Here is a 22,392-nt window from a genome sequence, read left to right on the forward strand (position 1 = left end):
CGTGCTTGGGGATTTTCAGGCCCCCACAGGGTGAGACTCAGGTAATCAGGATCAGAATCAGGCCCATCCATTTTATCATGTTGGAATTCTACTGCTAATGCATCATGATTTGAAAGAAAACTATCTTGTATAGGATGCCAAACCATATTCCATAAAATATCTTATATTCAGAGTCTCAATCCCTAACCTGAATAATTGCACAATTTCTATCTTCTCTCAAAGGGACACATTCTCTGCCATTCCTTTAAAATGCGAAGTATTAATGGTGACTAAGTGACTAAAGAAAGACTTACACTAATCAGGCCTTCAACCTCTCCCCTTAGGGCCTGGAGTAGTAGCACAGTGGGTAGGGAACTTGCCTTGCACGTGGCTGACCCGGAATTTGATCTCTAGCATCTCAAACAGTCCCCTGAGCACCACCAGGACTAATTCTTTACTGCAGAGCTAGGAGTTTCCCCTGAGCACCACCAGGTGTGACCCCAAAACAAAACACAAAACAACCCCCTCATTGAACCTAAAAACAAAACAAGCAAAAACTTCTTCCTTTAAGAGTCTTCTGAACATTTCCCCCAAATATAACTCATTTGATACTTTTCATTTATAGAACACAATGGACCAAATTAGAACTGCTTATGTAGAAACAATACTTTCAAGGGCCAGCTAGGGATATGTTTTAAACACTATAAAAATTCAATATACACTTATTGATGAACTAAATGAATCAAATCAAAAAAATATTTATTAGGGGAATCAATAAAGATTACATAAGAGAAATTCAATCTGGACCTTGAAAGCTAAAAGTCAGAGATACAGAAATCAAAAATACAGGTGCAAAAAAGAATTGGTAAGGCAAGACCTTGGAGAAAACAAATGTGGTGAGTGAAGAGCATAGCTCACTTGGGAAGATAAGGGAGAAAAGACTAAAAGGGGGAAATGAAAATACAGACATTCCCAGAGTGAGAAACTGAAAGAACTTAATGGTCAGAGCCTTTGCTTAGGTACAAGTGAGAGCTATACAGTGGACAAGAGCTGAATGCAAGGTGAGGGAATCAAGCAAATAGATTGGAAGTTATTAGAACTACCAGTTTTAGTATTTCAGTGAGAATAAAGAAATTTTATTGTAAGTTGTGCATATAAAGTGGTATATTCTACAGAATGAAAAAGGCTGCAATATAGTCATTTAGAGGCAGCTAAAGTGGGGAAAGGTAAAGAGAGCCAGAGTGAATATAACATAAGCCATAAGGCTAAGATGCTGGATGAGTCGACAAAAGAGATACAATAGTCACTGAGAATGGTGAGTAGGGGCAGGAGCCAGAAAATTAAGCCCAAAGTCAAGGTCTTCAGTGACTGCTGGGGAATGTCCTTTAGGCTCGGGTAACTGACAGAGAAAAAAAAAATCCCAAGAGGAAGAACGCACAGGTACCAATGGACATCTCATCTTATTTATTTATTCTTGGTGAAGCAAGATACAGAAATCTTGAAACTTCTAGAAACCTTAAACTTCTTTAGAAAGATGTGAAGGGACAGCAAGTGAGAAGTGTGTGCTCAGGAGAGAACATAGGCATCTCCAGAGTGGAAATAAGCAAGCAAAGGCACAGAGACAAGCAAGTAAGATAAGTGTGCAAGGGAAAATTCGGGCCTGAAGAGCAAGCCCATATAATCAACGTTGGTCAAACAAAAGTATGGAAGCAGAGAGGGAGGGGACACAAATACTAATTTCCCTTTCTTGGTCTCTAGTTGCAAGACAAGAGGAGGAGGAATATTTTTCCCTTAGAAAGGTTGCCAGTTTATAAGCCATCTGGACAAACATTTAAATGAAGGGGTATTTTTAAAAAATGTTTAGATCACAAGACATCTATTGGTAATAAAAAAGGGATTTCAGAGACTACAGTAAAAATCAGTAAAAGAATTAAGTGGGGGAGTGGAGAGATAGTACAGAGGGCAGGGCACTTGCCTCATAGGAAGCTGACCTGGATTCAATCCCTGGTACCCCATAAGGTCTTCCCCAGGAGTGATCCCTGAGTGCAGAGCCAGGAATAAGTCTTGAGCAGTGCAAAATATGCCCAACCCCCATCCCCTCAAAAAAAAAAAATGAATCAACTAGTTGTTGAGTAGAAACCAAAAGGTACTTGATGAATAAGAAATGAAAAACTATGAGATCAAGTGCTTTATATTTTTTTTTTTTTTTTTTTGCTTTTTGGGTCACACCCGGCGATGCACAGGGGTCACTCCTGGCTCTGCACTCAGGAATCACCCCTGGCCGCGCCCAGGGGACCATATGGGATGCTGGGATTTGAACCCGGGTCGGCCGCGTGCAAGGCAAACGCCCCACCCGCTGTGCTATCTCTCCAGCCCCAAGTGCTTTATATTTTTTAAGTAATTATGAAGTAAAAACGTAAGTCAAGGTCCAAGCACAACAGAAAACTGTTGGGGCAGTGGATAAGTTTAAAAGGAAACATTTGGAGTAGCAGTGGGATGGTTCCTGTTCCCTTCAGAAAACAAGGTAGCCAAATTATGACGTGTATCACCTCGGGTTTTCTGCAATTGACAATTTAGTGAGTGCTTATAAATTCTAAACCCACTTTTGTTTTGTAAAGATTAGAATAACAAAGAATCTCTCATCCTTTAGGAATTTACAGTTTAGCAGCACTAAGTGAACTTACTTTAATGATAAAAATGTTCTAAATAATTTAGACTATCTGATAGCCACATGTGGCTACTGTGCTTTTGATATGTTGCTAGTGCGACTAAAACTGAATTTTTACTTTTTCAAGTTTTTAATGATTAAAAAATAGGTTTAAAATTACATGAAGCAGTTATTTATCACAAGCAATGCCATATTACGCACAAAGATTCTAGCCTAACTCCTCAGCTTCACTGGTATCAGTCTTTATTATCAAGGGAACGCAATGCAGTATTTGTGATTTCTCTGCTGTCAAAGATCCCTAGAACAAATTCCTTGAGAATGTGAGAATGGCAGTATCCTTCTTCCATCAACATGTCAAAAGCAAAGTCTCTGAAATCCCTTTTTCATTACCCATAAATGTCTTGTGAGCTAAACATTTGATTCAGTGATGTACTTCTTTTTCCCTTTCCAAGAAAGTCTTTTACTGATAATGGCCAGAATCAGTTTCCAACAGTTCTCTAGTTAACTAGAGAATTGAACCAGGTCAAAATAACTGACAAGAATTTGGAGAAAGGAGATTTTAGTTATAAGAACTACGTGGTACTGGGAGTCAGAGATGAGGCTCAGCGGCAAAGCACTTACTTTACAAGTGTGAGACCCTGAGTTTGATTCCCGCACTGCAAGCAAAAAAAAAAAAAGGGGGGGGGGTTCAAGAAAGGAAACAAAACCACCCCCTTCTCCCCTCCCAAAAGAACCCCAAAGCCTCCACAACTGATTGTTGAAATGTTGCTACACATTTTCCCATGACTTCACAGTTCACACTTGATCTTAGCCAAAAGGCCGAGAAGCGATGATGTCACAGTTCACATACTGGATAAGAACTTGTTTATATGATTCCCACTTCTTACTGAATATACAACAAATATTCCATTTCAAGGTGGAGTATAAACACACAAGAGGATAAAGTAAATCATCATTTAAAAAAAATGTTCCTAGAACCAGGGATGAGTTCAGCCATAATGTATGTCTTGAATGAGGCCCTAGTTTTGATTATGGGCATCGCAAAAAAAAAAAAAAAAAAAGGGATGAGGGGAAGATTCTCAGTAGTTTAATAGGAAATGGAAAGCCACAAATGGAAAATAAAAGTTGGGCCTCTAAGCAGTGCAAAAGATAAGGGGTACTCACTGCAAAGTATCTTAAATTCTCAAGTTTCTGTTATTCAGCAACTGCTATTTCCCCCAGCATACCCACCTCCCTTCATTTGTGATTAAGTGCACATCCTTCTTCCTTCCCCTCAAAGAAATAAGCTGATAACCTGGCTGAGCCAGAGTGCTCTAGCCACTAAACACAGTGATGATCTAGGGATAAGCATGTGAATCGGGTCCCCAAATCACTTCTAGACTTTAAAGGTGGGTCAGCAATTAAGTATTCTGCCTTCTTCAAATACAATCTTGGTCTCCCAGAGAAAGCAGTGAGAGAAACAGACACAGGAGTCAGAAAAGACTAGAGGATGGGGTGGAAGGGGAGCTGCCACCCTTATCTGAACACACTGGAGTTCCCTCACCCAGGCACCAGCCAACACAACCTGTCCCATCCATTTTGTATGACTTACAAAATAATGTTCCTTTTATTGGCTTGAATTTGTTTTGGTTTGTGTACTGTCATAAACCAAGAGTTGACTAGGCAGTTTCTCAATTAAATCCATGATTTCTACGTGTTTTAATTTATAATGTGAAAGAAAATTCATAAAGGAAACCCAACTGAAAATGGAGAAGGGGAACACTCTATCATTTCTTATCTACCCCAATCGGGAAGAAAAGTCAGTTAAGAGAATCCCACTGGAAGAGACTGTACCCAAACAGTAAGCACAACTATTTCAGTCCAGCAGAAAGACCTTAATCACGCCCAGCAACCATGTCAGCCAATGGAAGCACTACAGCTCAGCCAGTGAGAAACTGTTGTCATCTGAACCCTTACTTTCCACAATGAATTCTAATTTCTCTCTTGCTGATAACTTCTTTGTTCAGTTCTCCTCTTCAAGTACTTTTGGCAGCTCAATTCATGCCAATTAGATCTTCAAATTCACTCAGTTAAAATTTTGGTTTTTAACAAAGTTTAAAAACTCACTGTGGGATATGGACAGTTTTATGAATACTAAATACTAATAGAATAATAATTTTATTATTTAGGGTAGTGAAGAATTAGTTTAATGAAGCTGTAATGAATAATTTGAAGCATCTGTCAAAGCAACAATAAATTCTACTTATCCCACATTTGTCTGTAAATAAACATTTTTGCTTTATATGATTTCAACTATTTCCTTAGCAAGATTATCTTCTCCATAGGTAGTTAGGTAGTCTCTTTCTGACCTACTGTAAATACATTGCATTTTTATTATTTTAAAGAATGATCAACCAAAAAAAAAAAAAAAAAGAATGATCAACAGACATGGTTGATGTAGCTAGAATTATAAATCAGACCAGACCTCCTTTGACTTCATGGCTTGAAAGCTGGCCTCACATTCTGGGGAGAGGGCAACTCAGATAGAGAAGGGAACACCAAGTAAAATGTGGTTGGAGGCCATGGGGGGGGGGGAAGAAGGGTGATGCGTGATGAATGTAGACTAGAGACTGAACACAATGGCCACTCAACACCTTTATTGCAAACCACAACACCTAATTAGAGAGAGAACAAAAGGGAATACCCTGCCACAGTGGCAGGATGGGGTGGGGGGAGATGAGATTGGGGGGGGTGGGAGGGATGCTGGGTTTATTTGTGGTGGAGAATGGGCACTGGTGAAGGGGTGGGTTCTCGAACTTTGTATGAGGGAAACACGAGCACAAAAATGTATAAATCTGTAACTGTACCCTCACGGTGATTCACTAATTAAAAAATAAATTAATTAAAAAAAAAGAAGACCAGACCTCCATTAGAAAAACATCACAACTTAAATGATTCTTTTAAGTCATGCAAATTTTGTGAATTATGCTTCTGCTATATTGTGTTGGCTGCTATATTCTTATTTTAAAATATGTTGGAGTCAATTATACATGATACATGACTAAGAAATAGACAAATTAGAATTATAAAAATGACTAACAAAATAAAAAAATGATTTATGTTAAAAGCTACAGGAGAGATGTTTTATGTAGAAAAATACTAACAGGGCAAGGGATGTGTCTCACTGCAAAGCACATGCCTTGCACCTGGGTTTGATCTCTGGCACCAAAAAGCAACAATCATAACAGAATATTTGGCTGAACATTATCACTATGGCAACAAAAGTCCAAAGAAATTTTAAATTTTAACAGAAAAGATTCAAAATGGACAGGCTAGGGGATCAGAATAAAATAAATAACAGGGGAGGTGAGGGAGGGGGCAAGGCTTTCTCTCATTTTTCTGGAGAGATTAAAAAACAAACAAGGGCTGGGTGGGGGAAGGGTAACTCGTGCTGAAAGTAGACTAGAGACTTAACAGAATGGCCACTCAACACCCCTGTTGCAAACCACAACACCCAATTGGAGAGAGAGAACAAAAGGGAATACCCTGCCACAGAGGCAGGGTGGGGTGGGGGAAGATGGGATTGGGGGGTGGGAGGGATGCTGGGTTTATTGGTGGTGGAGAATGGGCACTGGTAAAGGGATGGGTTCTCGAACATTGTATGAAGGAAACACGAGCACGAAAATATATAAATGTAAAACTGTACCTTCACGGTGATTCATTAATTAAAAAATAAAAAAAAAAAAGAGGCTGGAGAGATACAGTGAGTAGGGTGTTTGCCTTGCATGCAGCCAACCCAGGTTCAATCCTCAGCATCCCATATGGTCCCCTGAGCACTGCCAGGAGTGATTCCTGAGAGCAGAGCTGGGAGTAACCCCTGAGCATCTCCAGGTTTAACGCAAAAAGACAAAAAAAAAAAAGTCTACTGAACTGGAATAGTTAAACAACAGAAGTAGAAAAGACTGACTCTCAAACTTCATTATAAATTTATGATTCTTGAATTGTTGCAGCTAATATTTAAATTAATAGTTTGCAAAAACCTGACATTTGTAAATAATACATAATCTCTGTTGGAGGTACTTCCTTCCTCAATAATGAGACTCAAAAAACTTGTCTTGGGGCTGGAGCGACAGCACAGCGGGTAGGGCATTTGCCTTGCACGTGCCAACCTGGGTTCGATTCCCAGCATCCCATATGGTCCCCTGAGCATTGCCAGGGGTAATTTCTGAATGCAGAGCCAAGCGTAACCCCTGTGCATCACTGGGTGTGACCCATAAAGGGAAAAAAAAAGTCTCAAAATATAACTTAGAATTAGAGATGATTTCTAAAAACTCTCAATTTTATTTTTTTATTTTTTTCTTTACAAAGTTATTTTTTATTTTTTTAATTTAATAGTTTATTTTTAATTAGTGAGTCAATGTGAGGGTACAGTTACAGATTTATACATTTTTGTGCTCATGTTTCTCCCTTACAAAGTTTGATAATCCATCCCTTCACCAGTGCCCATTCTCCACCACCAGTAAACCCAACATCCCTCCCCCCCACTCCCCAGTCCTGCTCCCCCCACCCCACACTGCCACTATGGCAGGGTATTCCCTTTTGTTCTCTCTTTCTGATTAGGTGTTGTGGTTTGCAATAAAGGTGTTGAGTGGCCATTGTGTTCAGTCTCTAGTCTATATTGGGCTGGCATCATCTTTCCCCCACATGACCTCCAATCACATTTTACTTGGTGTTCCCTTCTCCGAGTTGCCCAGAATGAGAGACCAGCCTCCAAGCCATGGAGACAACCTCCTGGTACTTATTTCTACTATTCTTGGGTGTTAGTCTTATAGTCTATTATTCTATAGTCCACAGATGAGTGCAATCTTCCTATGTCTGTCTCTCTCTTTCTGACTCATTTCACTTAGCATAATACTTTCCATGCTGATCCACTTATATGCAAACGTCATGACCTCATTCTTTCTAACAGCTGCATAGTATTCCATTGTATAGATGTACCAGATTTTCTTCAACCAGTCATCTGTTCTAGGGCACTCGGGTTTTTTCCAGATTCTGGCTATTGTAAACAGTGCTGCGATGAACATATAAGTGCAGATGTCATTTCGACTATACTTTTTGGCTTTTCTGGGATATATTCCCAGCAGTGGTATTGCTGGGTCAAATGGGAGCTCAACCTCTAAAAACTCTCAATTTTAACTGCTATAAAGAGACGTCCTTAAGACTTTAGAATTAAAAAAAAAGATATAGGAAACTTCTAGAGAACTGAAAATAGTTTTGCAAAACACAAAAAAGCAAACAAGAAAAAACAAAGCTACGTAAAATCACAGTCTTTGGTTTCATAGTCATTGGTAAAACCACTCTATGACAGAAAATGTCCAAGCTTCAACGCTTCTAAAAGTAAAAAGATTCAAAATCCCAATAAGTGCCCTCTCATGACTAGAAGTCGTGTTTTCCCCTCCTGTGTTGCTTCTGATCAGGGCCACACACACATGTCTGGCTGAGGCACCTGCACTCTAAGGCCGAGGTGCTTGCTGGGAGCTGCATACTGGTGGTGGAGCTCACACAAACAGCTGTGGCGCTTGCCAGGGCTACACACATGCTTACCGGCCATGGTGCTTCTGATCACTGAACTTGCAAATGTTTTCAGTCCCAGTGTCCCTGGGGCTGCAACCATTTCTGTTGTGGTGCTAGCAGCCATCTGCCTTCAGTGGAGCAAGAACGCAAGCTCTGTGATGCACTGCAAGTCCCCAACAGTAGAGCTGATAGGACCATATTCAACTCATGCCGTAGCACCAGGAATAAGAACCTACAGCCTCCTACAAGGCAGGTGGTTAAACCACTGAGTCACCCCTGGGACCCATGCCTGGAAGTTTTTATTGAGATCATGGTCTCACTTCGTGGTGATGAATTTAATTCATCCATTAAAGTGAAAAAGTCTCCAGCTTGGCTATAAAACAAGACACAACTATACCCTATATACATATATATATAATATACATATACAAATAAAAACATTTTAAAAAGCAACATGAGGGGCTGGAACAATAGCACAGTGGGTAGGGCATTTACCTTGCACTCGGCCAATTCAGGTTCGATTCCCAGCATCCCATACAGTCCCCCGAGCACTGACAGGAGAAAATTCCTCAGTGCATGAGCCAGGAGTGACCCCTGTGCATCACTGGTTATGACCCAAAAAGCCAAAAAAAGGGCAACACGAGGACAAGAATAATGTATAATGTCTCTCTCTCTCTCCCTCTCCCTACCCCTCCCCCTCCCCCCCTCTCTCTCCCTCTCCCTCTCCCTCTCCCTCTCCCTCTCTCTCTACTTTCAGTATCATGGGTTTCTCTTGGCAATTTACGATTACAAGTACAAAGCATATGTTTCAGACCTCTCTTCCAGGTCTAACCTTTATATTCGTATAACTTAGTACTTTGCTTTTACTCACTATGTAACAGATTACCAAACCTAATAGAGTAGGTCCGGAGGAACAGCCCAGTGGTTTAGAATGTCCAAGGTCACAAGTGCAATTCAGGTGTTGCTACATCACCTGGAGTGTGAACCTGCCGGCTCTGTGATCCCTGGCACCAGGCATCATTTCACACCACACTGCAGCAGGTGTGTGAGTGCCACAACAGAGAAGCTCACAGCCTGGCAAGCACTATATCTTAAAATAGGGGAAAACACCACGGCCAGAAAATGTGACTACTGTGAGCACAGGTGATCCCTGGGGCACTGTCAACCATACAATAAACAAGCAGCAAAAGGAAAGATTTCGAGTGCGGGTCAGCAGTGTGCAAGCCCCGCAAGTAAAAAAGAGCGATGTGCCAAGTATGTCAGCATTATTACTGGGACCATGGACCCTGCACCTGCACCACTCAATATGCAAGCACTACAGTCAGATGAGTGAGACCCCTGGTCAGTGCAGCAACATTAACAACAGAAGGGAAAGAGAAGGCGAAGAGAAAGTGTAGGGAGAGGGTGAGGGGTCGTGGAGAGGAGGAAAAGGTTGAAAGCAACTGAGCTAATAGAACTAAATCTGGGCTAAGGCAAATGAGGAGCCTAGGGTACAAAATTTAGTCTAGTGGGGCCGGAGAGATAGCATAGCGGGTAGGGCGTTTGCCTTGCACGCGGCCGACCCGGGTTCAAATCCCAGCATCCCATATGGTCCCCTGAGCACAGCCAGGGGTAATTCCTGAGTGCAGAGCCAGGAGTAACTCCTGTGCATTGCCAGGTGTGACCCAAAAAAAAACCAAAAAAACAAAATTTAGTCTAGTGTCCTTTAACTATACTACACCTGTCATCCACACCAAACTTGCATACTGAACACCAGTATGCATACTGACCCACATACTGACACGTGTGGGCTGGCAGTTATATGAACAAGTTCTCTGTTTATTTATAGAGAACTCACTCTAGTATTCTTCCATTTTGCAGTGTTGATGGAAGAATATCTCCTTATCTTTTTTACCCTTGAATTTTTTTACCCTTTTTTAATCCTAGTACCTGGCTTTGGCATTATTATTAGATCACAAAGAAAATATTAGCATGTTTCACAAAGTAGAGACAGTATTATCTAATGACCATGGAATTAGAAATTAACACCAAAGTAAAAACAAAACAAAACAAAATGCCCCTTGACTTGGAAAGTTAAAAAAGCTTTTCTAATAGGCGGAACTGCAGTTTGCCAAAATTTGTATGTTGAAATTCTAAAATCTGATAATTCACATCCAACCCCATCAAAAAATGGGGCGAAGAAATGAACAGAAACTTTACCAAGGAAGAAATACGAATGGCCAAAAGGCACATGAAAAAGTGCTCTACATCACTAATCATCAGAGAGATGCAGATCAAAACAACCATGAGATACCACCTCACACCACAGAGACTAGCACACATCCAAAAGAACAAAAGCAACCACTGTTGGAGAGGATGTGGGGAGAAAGGGACCCTTCTACACTGCCGGTGGGAATGCCGACTGGTTCGGCCCTTCTGGAAAACAATATGGACGATTCTCAAAAAATTAGATATTGAGCTCCCATTTGACCCAGCAATACCACTGCTGGGAATATATCCCAGAGAGGCAAAAAAGTATAATCAAAATGACATCTGCACATGTATGTTCATCGCAGCACTGTTTACAATAGCCAGAATCTGGAAAAAACCCGAAATGCCCTAGAACGGATGACTGGTTGAGGAAACTTTGGTACATCTATACAATGGAATACTATGCAGCTGTTAGAAAAAAGGAGGTCATGAATTTTGTATTTAAGTGGATCGGCATGAAAAGTTTCATGCTGAGTGAAATGAGTCAGAAAGAGAGACAGACATAGAAAGATTGCACACATCTATGGTATATAGAATAACAGAGTGGGAGACTAACACCCAAGAATTGTAGAAATAAGTACCAGGAGGTTGACTCCATGGCTTGGAGGCTGGCCTCACATTCTGGGGAAAGGGCAACTCAGAGAAGGGATCACCAACTTTAATGCAGTCCAAGGCCATGTGGGGGAAGGGAATTGCGGGCTGAATGAGGGTTAGAGACTGAGCACAGTGGCCACTCAACACCTTTATTGCAAAACACAACAGCTAATTAGAGAGAGAGAACAGAAGGGAATGCCCTGCCACAGTGGCAGGGTGGGGTGGGGGGAGATGGGATTGGGGAGGGTGGGAGGGATGCTGGGTTTACTGGTGGTGGAGAATGGGCACTGGTGAAGGGATAGGTTCCCGAACTTTGTATGAAGGAAGCATAAGCACAAAAGTGTATACATTTGTAACTGTACCCTCACGGTGATTCACTAATTAAAAATAAATTTAAATAAAAAAATAAATAAAATCTGATAATTCAGAATGCTATTTAAAGAAATGGACTTTAAAAAGGTGATTAAGATGGAATGAGTTGACATGGGTGGTCCTTAGTCCAGAATGTCTGCTGTCCTTGTAAGACGGAGAGGTACCAAGGATATCTGAGCACAGAAAAAAAGGAAATGTGAGGACACACTAAGGTAGTGACTACGAGAGTCAAAGGAGAAACCATCTGCCAACACCTGGGTCTTGGGCCAGTTGTATCTCAAAACACCTAGGGCACAGACCACCGAGTTGCAAAATTTTCTGTTTAAATCACCTTGTTTATACTATTTTACTATGACAACCTTTTGCTTTATATGAGAAATCTATTATTTTAACCTGAATTTAAACAAATATATATATATATGTATATATATATATGTATAGCACAATAACTTTCTTGGATGGAAAGCACAAATACCTAAAGAAAAGCGCTTCAGCAAAAATCCAATTAAATAATGATGGAAATAGGAAAGTATTTTTTTAGGCAAGAATTATAAAGGAATGTTAAAATTATTAGAAAAATGTTTCATTCAAATATTTCAAAGCTTCAATGTCTCTTCCCCCCATAGATGGTATATTATAAAGAGGAAAATACAAATTAATTTACAGTGGAACAATCTGGCCAGTACCATCTTAATCAAATAATCATGTTAACATCACGAAAAAATGGACAAAACCATGCCTCCTGAGATAATGTAGAGAGAACACAGAATTTAGACGTTGTATTTGCTAAAAATGTCAAGCCTACATTTAATCCTAAAGAATGTAAGATAAATTCAAACTAAATTTATTTCAAATTAGAAGATTAATCTATAAAACAACTGACCAGCATTTTTCAAAAGGATGACTATATTCAGAATTAAAAGAGACTATAAAGGCAATGTGTATCATCCTAGACTGGGTCTTAGCCCAGGAAACTACAACAGTGGAATGACTGATAGCATCTGAATAAAATATATAGGTCTGACAGTAGTGTGTTTAATTCATTCCCTGGAATATTAATGTTAATTTCTTTGTTTGGATTGCTGCAGTACACTTATGTAAGATATTAATACTGAGTGCACTCAGTGAAGATTATATGAAAATTCTCTGTTCTACTTTTACAATGTTTGATTAGCTCTGAAATTATTTAAAAATAAAAAACTCAAAATACACATGCACACATGTATAACCTAATATTCTGAAGCTCTCTTCGGGCCGCCTCTTCTGCCATCTGTGAGGCCCGCAACTTCTCTTCACACTGATCCTTTTCAGACTGCCTCCAGACGTCGTGGTCCACTTTCACTTTCTCTAAATCCGATAATCTGCTCTCAAGTTCTAGCCTAAAACAACAATGACAATTATACTACAAAAACTACCACAGGATGATATGACAGCAAAATGTTTTTATCTGCAAGGAGATTAAAATGAGGTAATTAAGTACTTACTTTTCATCCTGTAATACTACAAGTTTCTGATAACCTTCTTCTTTGGCAGCTTGTACTTTACGTACTAATTCACGATCCTTTTCCACTAAGAGCATTTTGTGGTGTTCAACAGTTGACTTAAGAATTTCATTGTCTGACTGTAATCCTGGTATTTTTTAGAAGAAAAATATAATTCAATGATATTAAAATGAAAAATTATAACTGGCACGAAGCATTCAAAACCTAGTAAGACAAAAACTAGACAGTCTCCCTTTGACACCATACTCTCAAAGATCTTTGCCCTAGTGATAAATTTTTCTTAAGAAACTGAGTAAAACTGAATTATAATTTTGTTATTTTATTTAGCATATATGCTTCAAAATTTTAGTTAAAGCTAATGTACTTTTGCTCACTTAAATCTTAAAATCCGAAACTATCAACCTGATGATATCCAAAGATGTTTAAATATTTAAACTCTTAGAATTCTTTAATCTAAGTCCCACTGACAACATCATAATGAAACTGGCTAGAAGCAGAGTGAATAAAATCACACAATGCTTCAAAACCTATTCTTCCAAATTAGCTAGAATTCCAGCAGATATATAAATTGGAAACTTTCAAATTTTTTCCAGAGAGTTCATAAATTTCCTTCTAATAAGATGACAATCCCAGTAGTGCGTGGAGGCCACTAATGCTCAGCCCCATAGTGCTTGGCCATGCAATGTTAAGGGGCCACCAATGATACTCCAGTGCTGTGCAGGGGTGACAGTGCTAGGATCGAGGGGAAGGGGCAAACAGTGTCAGAGATCAAACTCTGGGCCTCCTACATGTTAGGAATGGGCCTAAATTTGAACTATCTCCCTAACCAGAGATGACAAGTAACTTTGTTTTATTTTGTTCTGTTTTGTTTTGTTTTGTTTTTTTGGGGGGAGATAAAACAAAAACAAATTCAAACCTAAATCAATTTAAAATATTGCAGAGCTGGATCCTATGCTCTAAGTTCCAAAGGAAATTTACCTCCTACTCTACAGAAACACGAGTCAATATCAAATAGAAAGTAATCATGAAAACAATCATTCATCATAAAAACTTGTCTAGAACCACAGAGGACAGGACCTCTGCTCGATGTCATCTCCAGCCTCCACATCCAACTTCCATGTGTCCTGAACCTCTGCTCCTCTGCTCACCACCACATCCCTACCAGCACAGCAGGAGCACCACAAACCCAATGGGGGACAACACATAAAAGTCACTGAGTTCAGTGAGCAACAACTAGAACACAGAAGGTTCAACCAGCACCAACCATCTCAGTAAATCCCCAATGACTTTAACAACTGTGAGGATATTTGATGAGCTCAAAGAACTGATGGCACAGGTAGTCACCAAAGGACAAGAAAGTATGAGAGCCAAGATGAGAAAACTGCAAGCAGAAAAGAAGAATGTGGTAGGTGATATAGCCACTCAAGAAAGGGGCTGGAGGGATAGTACAGAAAGTAAGGCCTTTGCCTGCCAGGCAGTCGACCCAGGTTTGATCCCCAGAATCCAATATGATACACTGAACACCAACAAGAGTAATTCCTAAGTGCAAAGTCAGGACTGAGCATGGCGGGGTATGGCCCCAAAACCAATAAATAAATAAAAACTCAATAGAAGCTTGAAACAAGCAGAATAACAGCTGCTGTTATTCTGAGGGAAAGATCTAGGTGTTCTGAGATAGAGGAAGCATCTAGATAATGACAGCACTGTCTGCTGCACTGTCACTGTCATCCCGTTGTTGTTCACTGATTTGCTTGAGTGGGCACCAGTAACGTCTCCATTGTGAGACTTGTTGTTACTGTTTTTGGCATACAGAATATGCCATGGGTAGCTTGCCAGGCTCTGCCATGCGGGCAGGATACTCTCGGTAGCTTGTTAGGCTCTCCGAGAGGGATGAGAGGGATAGAGGAATCGAACCCGGGTCAGCTGCATGCAAGGCAAATGCCCTACCCACTGTGCTATTGCTCCAGCCTAGATAAGGACAGAAGGTGGAAAAAGTATCTGAAAAGAAATGAACAGCATATCAGAGAACTATGGGATGAGTTCAAGAACAATATAAGAATCACTGGAGTCCCTGCAGAACAGGAAGGCAAATTTTATGGAGAATCAATAGTTAAAGAAATCAGTGATAAGAATTTCCCTGAGTTGAGAAATGCAGGTACTGAGATCCAAAGGCCCAAAGGTTTCCAGCAAAGAGACTCAAAAAGGAAAACCCCAAGACGCATTATGCTCGAAATGACAAAAATCCATAGAGATAGAACACTGGGAGCCGCAAGATGAAAAATAGAAAGGAACTTACATACAAGGGAAAGACCATAGGATTCACAGCAGATCAAAGGAGACTCTAACAAGCCATGGGAGGAAGAGTACAAAAACGCAACGAAATGAGCACATCACCAATAATACTCTATCCAATTAGATTATCATTCAGATTTAATGGAACAATACAGAGTCTCAGGGACAGGCAACAGTTTAGGGAATTCATTGCTTCGAAACCAGTCTCACAAGAAGCATTAAAGGAGCTTCTTTTATTTTTAATTTTACTTTTATAAAGGAGTTCACAATATTTGATTCCATTTGATATTCAAACACTAGTCCCACCACCATTATACCTTCTCACCACCATGTTTCAGATGTTTCCATCCCAAACCTCAACCCCTGCTCCAAAGCAGGGCCAAAATAATTTATTTTGTATTGTTTGTCATGAGTAAACTGCTGAAAATGAGGGGCTTCTTTCAAAAGCAAGACAAACCTCAGCACTTGGCATTGAGTATAACACTCACTCATGGTGCTTATGGCTGCCCTCTACTAGATTGAGGAATATTTGCTTATTCCTGTCCTGCTAGGGAATTTTATACATTTGCGATAACTAACATTTCACTAATATTGAATGGTACAGATCTGATCAAGTATATATATTTTTTGCATCCATAGAGATCTTTACGACCCTCCTTTTTTAATTAATGCAGACACACAGCAGTACCAATAATTAAAAATTTTCAATACAAAGCCAATATTCCCTTTAAGACAAACCTTTTGTACTTCTATAGACCTACTCAAGTTCTCCCCTTACATTTCTTTAACTCTCTTCACTCTTACTAAATTGTACACTTGTAGGATTTATCTCTTTCATCTCAAAATGCACCAGCACAGAATGATTCATATTTTTAAAAATGTATATATCTTTAAAAGTTTTAAATTTTTTTTACTTTAGCAATTTATCAGTGATGCAGAATTTTGTAGAATTCCAAGAGATTAGTTCTGTTCACTTATGTGTGTAGGTGTCACCACCTCCACAATTTAAAAAAAGGGAGCAAGAGAGAGGTATCTATCCCAAATAGGATGCAGAAAAGAAAGATAGTAAGGGAACAAACAGTCAAATTCATCAGAACTGAAGATTTTATATATAGTACTAAGCTTCCACTTGGTGGGAGGATGGGATGGGAGGTGTCCTTGGTGGAGGGAAGGAGGCTCTTAGCTGATGAATGTGGGCTTAGAATGATGTGTCCGTGGAAGGTACAAATAATAGTATTTTGAATCCATGTACCTCAATTAAAATGGTTTTAAAAATTAAAATAAAACGATAGATGCCAACCAGCTATGATCTCAATTACCAATCAGCATGCAGTTACAGAACAAAGAGAGCTTATTCAAATACTTTAAAACATCATAAATAATTTCTGTGGAACCTTGATAAGAAGGAAATTCTAAACCTAATCTATTGCCTTAAAAATAATCAGGCTCCAGTAACTAAACTATATAACTATAGCTATTTATTTTAAAAATCAGGACTAGAGTAACTCAAAGGGCTGGAGTGCATGTTTTGTATGCAGGAGGCTGGGGTTCAATCTCTGTTATTCCACGGTTCCACTATGACCCCCATCTATAGTCCCCAACCATGCATTGGGAATGGCTCTGAACCCAGACGGCTGTGGCTGTTACCGCCACCACTTCTCCACCCTCAAAAAAAAAAAAAAAAACAGACAAAATAACAAAACCAGGAAGTATGGAAAATGTGAAGTATTGGCTATGTATCGACTTTGGCATAAACTATCTTTTTAAAAAATTAGATTGCAAGGCTAGACAGAAAGTACAGGATAAGGTGCTTGCCTTGCACACAGCTGACCCCAGTTCAATCCCCAGCACTGTCTATGGTCTCGAGCAATGCCTGAAATAGGAGCAAGCCCTGAGAACAACTAGGTGCTGTCCCCAAACCAAAATAATAAAAAAATTGAAAATCTAGACAGACTAAATATTCAACATATAAGTAGTATCTGTATGTGCTTCATGACTAAAATTCACTTAAGCTGAAAATCTAAAAATAAAAATTTAGTTTGGCCAATTTTAGCAATTTGAGTTTATATCTGAAAATAACAGTAAAAAAACAAAGGCAATCATGTCTTACCATCCAGTTCACTCTGAATTCTATTTCTTTCTCTTTCTAGCTCACTCTTAGCTCTTGCTGCCTCCAGTTTGATGTCTGTTATTTCTAATTTGTTTGAGTGCTTAAGTTCTTTTACCTGTTGATAATCAGAAGTGAAATTACTATTGGTCATTTTTTGGTCATTAAATGATTACCAAAAATATTAATAAGTATGACTTAAAAAAAAAATCTTGGTACCTACACAGAGTAAAAGCAACTTACCTCTCAGATGTTTGCACCCTTTTAGCAATATCTTGGTGCAGTCCTAGAATAGTACTTTGTACCAAGAAAACAGTCTTTTCCATATAAAATTAAGTCATTTCTTTACAAATAGCTGGGTGGGTCTTGATTACAAGAACTTTAATAGCAAACGAATGAAATATCTCAAGCAGAAAAAAAACGAAAGCTTCCTTTACAAAACAAAAAGTGTCAGAAGAAGACACATTATGTATAACCAATTTTGCCGGGTTCTTGCATGACAAAAGAACAAGTTGGGTGCTCTCCTCCAATGTGGTCAATTCAATCCCCCACACCCTTTATGGTCCCCCAAACATTCTGTGAGTGATCTCTGAGTGAAGAGCCAGGACTAGTAAGCAAAAAAGCAAAAAACATTAAATAATGTGTCTGACATATCATATAGGCATAATGTCAGAAGATCTGCTCAGAAAACTGTATTGTTATAAGACACAACAGATGGAAGTCTGGGGATTAACAGGGAATTAACTTCATATACCATACAAAAAGATTATTGATCCTGTTAACTATTCTATTTTGTTTTGGGACCACATTCAACAATGCTCAAAAGTTATTCCTGGCTTTGCACTCAGTAATCATTTCTGGAAGTGCTCAGGGGGTATGAAATGGCAGGGATCGAACCCAGGCCAGCTGTGAGCAAGGTGACTATTGAAGGTAGCACCACGACCTTTATCAGAAAGTGAACTCGAACTGCAAATATTAAGAAACTGGAGTTGTAAAAACAAAATTAAAACAGGAAACAGATTAACAAAGGGAACAAAAGGGAAAAATCAACTGAATTTCATGACTAAATAATAATGTGCCTATATGTGTGCATAGACATTATTATTATAAATGTACACATTAAACCTTCATTACCAAAACCTAACTCCTGAGAGAGGTAAATAATTCTTGAAACTTTCCATGCTGATTAAGTAGCCACATAGCAATTTTCACTCTTCTCTGAGACATCCTTTTGAGAACTGAATTCCAGTTCCTAAGGAGTACTCAATAAACATTTATTGAACACTATTTATGTGCTACGTGCTATTTTAGGAGCTAGAGACACTGCAGCAAACAAGAAAGCTTTTTCTCCAGTGTTTACACCGAAGTTTCTCAATCTTTTTCCCATTGTGGCCTCCTTGTTTTTTGCTCCTCTACAGTCCTCCTGGTTGACTCCCTAGTCTTGTACTATGCCCCCATTTACAATGTTTATACTTGTGGCTCCCTTGAAATATCATGGAGGCTCACAAAGGGGTCATATGGTCCTTAGCTGGGATGTACACTACAGATCTACATTATACTCAACAACATTAAATGAAGTCCCTTTGGTAAGGCTCTTCTAAAATTAAGTACAATGCTACACTGAGGATTTATCTAATACAGATACAAATTATGAAACAATTCGCATTCTTACACATTATACCAACATATTAACTATAAAATCAGAATAGAAAACTGCAAATACATACAATTCAAATATTTAAAATATTAGAATAGAATAATAGGGGCTGGAGCAATAGCACAGCAGATAGGGCGTTTGCCTTGCACTCGGCCGACCCAGGTTCGATTCCCAGCATCCCATATGGTCCCCTGAGCACCGCCAGGAGTAATTCCTGAGTGAAGAGCCAGGAGTAACACCTGTGCATCGCCAGGTGTGACCCAAAAAGAAAAAAAAAGAATAGAATAATATATAATGTAGGATATATAGGATAATAATACACAGGATAATATAAAGGATAATATAATTGGGTTCAGTAAAATCCTACAAAATTGGGGTTAAGAGTTAGAGGTGAGATCTTAGAATCACTGGGACAAGGACTATAAATAGAAGTGTCTAACTGAAAGAGACTATCTATGAGAACACTTAAAAATGTTGTAAAGGGGCTGGAGTGATAGCACAGTGGGTAGGGCGTTTGCCTTGCACGCAGCCCACCAAGGTTCGATTCCCAGCATCCCATATGGTCCCCTGAGCACTGTCAGGGGTAATTCCTGAGTGCAGAGCCAGGAGTGACCCTGTGCATCGCCAAGTGTGACCCAAAAAGCAAAAAAAAAAAAAAAAAAAAAGTTGTAAAATATGCCACAAAATCCTAATTAAACAGAAAATCAAATATTGCATTTCCCTTAGTACTACAAACTGTATTGAGTTGCATCCTTCAAAATTAACTTAGGGTTTTAAATAACACTACATAAAATATATGTGGTACTAGGATCACTTTTACATTTTTAAATCGCCTTTCTGAAGGTTTTTTCTATGAAAGATTGATAAAAATATTTAGCTACACTACATAAAAGCAGTTAAAATATTATATCTTAATACTCAAACTTTCTGTAGGTTGTATATTACTACACTATAATTTCATGGATAGACACAAACTAAATTCTAAATGTTTTAAAATTCTTAATATAAATATATGAATGAAAATCTAATCTCTATGACAAGTATGCCTGTAATTTTCTATTATATACTATCTGAAGGTAAGAATGATATAGGAGTTTATTAACAAATGGCACTGCAACTATTTTAAATATGAGGTAGAAAACCAAAGCCATCTTATTTTGCAGAGTTCTGATTCATTTCAGCAAGAAGAACTAAAAAATGAAAAATGAAAGTTAATTCATTTCATACCAAGATTTATTGAAATGAGCAAAACATTCTTTAACTTAATCTTCAAAATAGTAACAATCATTTAAACTAAGAGAACTGGGACAGCAAATCAAATAAGGTCCATCCTTTTGGGCGTACCTTTATTACTAAACTAGTGATAAATCAGGTACATGTCACTATATTTAAAATTCACTCATCGATGGACAAATATGATTCTTAAGTTTTTTTCTTCGGTGCCATGTTGTGATAATACTGAAATAATGAATGTGAATATACTAATAGTAATTAACTTCTTAAAACTTTATTGAGAATTTGATTAAATATTTAAAACAAAAATATTCAAAATATAAAAATATCACCTCTATGCGACAGAAAGTAGGGTTATCTAAGAGTAATCTGCACCAAATATCAAACAGCCACCAAAAGCTGTGTTCTGAGCCAGGGACACAGCTCAAAGGGCTGGAGCTCTTCCCCATCACGCCCCACCTCCATTCAGCAGGGCCAAGGCGGCCCTGGTGGTTCCTGGCACAAATCAATCCAAGCACCAACATCACATCGTCTGACCTGGCTGACCAAACACTTCCTGAAGGCCCTAAGCATAACTTGGAGCACCCCCAACCCTCCCATCCCTTCAATTCAATGGAAAACAAAGATTCTGCTTCCAGATCCCTGGTTCTTAATCTCGTTTTTCATCAGGTTTCACAAATGAAAGAAATATTAGGGATTATTCTCTAAATAAAATTAAAATACTATATATAACTCCAGAATTCACAGAATTTTGAGGCTGCTCTAGACCAAAGTACCCCCTTTGATATAATTTATCTTCGTGGAGACTCTGGTCTTCACATTTGTGAATTTATTTTACGCTTCTGAACAGTAAGTAACATTCAAGATTACTAGCTAGCATTTCAAAAAAAATTTCAAAAAATGTAAAATGGCAGATTTATGAAAGTTTCAGATTTTGCTATATTATTGGTTAAATTATACACATCCAAAGATACATAAGAAACAAAAACTGTAGTTGCAAAAGTGTATCATTCAAGAATCTTGATGTAAATTCCAAATAGTACTTAAATGTTGATCTTTTTCAAAGATCTGAGGCATACTACACCATTAATTTAGCTAATAAGAATGATTCCGTAGAACACTTTTTAAAATATATTTTTAAAACATTTTTAATTAAATTTCCACAAGATATACAGTTACAAAGTTGTTTACGATTGTGGTTTCAGTCATACAATATCCCAACACAGTGGGACAGGTTTGTTTTTTTAATTTTTAAAATGTTATTGAATTTTAAATTCAATAAAATTTTAACCGTGAGAAAGTTATAAGCTTTTATGTTTGGGTTAGAATCTCACAATGATCAAACACCCATCCCTCCACCAGTGCACATTCCCCACCACCAATATCCCGGGTATACTCCCCCTCTCCCACCCTCCCCCTGCCTCTAAGGCAGACAATATTCCCCATACTCTCTCTCTACTTTGGGGCATTATAACTTGCAACACAGACACTGAGAGGTCATCATGTTTGGTCCATTATCTACTTTTGGCATGCATCTCCCACTTCAACTGGTTCCTCCAGCCATGATTTTCTTAGTGATCCCTTCTCTATTCCATCTGCCTTCTCCCCTCCACTCATGAAGCAGTCTTCCAGCTATGAGGCAATCCCCCTGGCCCTTGTATCTACTGTCCTTGGGTGTCAGCCTCATGTGATGCTACCCTACACTCCACAAATGAGTGCAGTCCCTTTATGTCTGTCCCTCTCTTTCTGACTCATTTCACTTAGCATGATGCTCTCCATGTTTATCCATTTATAAGCAAATTTCATGACTTCATCTCTCCTAACAGCTGCATAGTATTCCATTGTATAGATGTATTAAAGTTTCTTTAACCAGTCATCTGTTTTAGGGCACTTGGGTTGTTTCCATATTTTGGCTATTGTGAACAGTGCTGCAGTGAATATATAGGTACAGATGTCATTCCTACTGTACTCTTTTGCATCCTCCAGATATATTCCCAGAAGTGGTATTGTGGGGTCATATGGAAGCTCAATTTCTAGTTTTTGAAATTTTTTTTCAAATTGTCCATATTGTTTTCCAGAAAGGCTGAACCAGTCGGCATTCCCACCAACAGTGAAGGAGCATCCCTGTTTCCCCACATCCACGCCAGCACTGGTTGCTTTTGTTCTTTTGAATGTGCCATTCTCT

General features: G+C 38.8%; 1 protein-coding gene and 1 pseudogene across 2 annotated transcripts in view; both read right to left on the reverse strand.

Moving 5' to 3' along the window:
• Nucleotides 1–22,392, reverse strand: part of CEP83 (centrosomal protein 83) — a 145,756-nt gene that overhangs the window by 20,211 nt on the left and 103,153 nt on the right. For both annotated transcript variants that reach the window (XM_055118535.1, XM_055118536.1), the window contains 3 exons: nucleotides 17,321–17,435; nucleotides 12,901–13,045; nucleotides 12,646–12,795 (listed from right to left, as the gene is read on the reverse strand). In XM_055118535.1, the coding sequence (XP_054974510.1) occupies nucleotides 12,646–12,795; nucleotides 12,901–13,045; nucleotides 17,321–17,435 (410 nt within the window). The remainder of the gene's footprint in view (nucleotides 1–12,645; nucleotides 12,796–12,900; nucleotides 13,046–17,320; nucleotides 17,436–22,392) is intronic.
• On the reverse strand, nucleotides 3,318–3,478 carry LOC129399267 (U2 spliceosomal RNA; annotated as a pseudogene).

This window comes from Sorex araneus, chromosome 10, assembly GCF_027595985.1.
Source record: "Sorex araneus isolate mSorAra2 chromosome 10, mSorAra2.pri, whole genome shotgun sequence".
NCBI classification, from domain to species: Eukaryota; Metazoa; Chordata; class Mammalia; order Eulipotyphla; family Soricidae; genus Sorex; species Sorex araneus.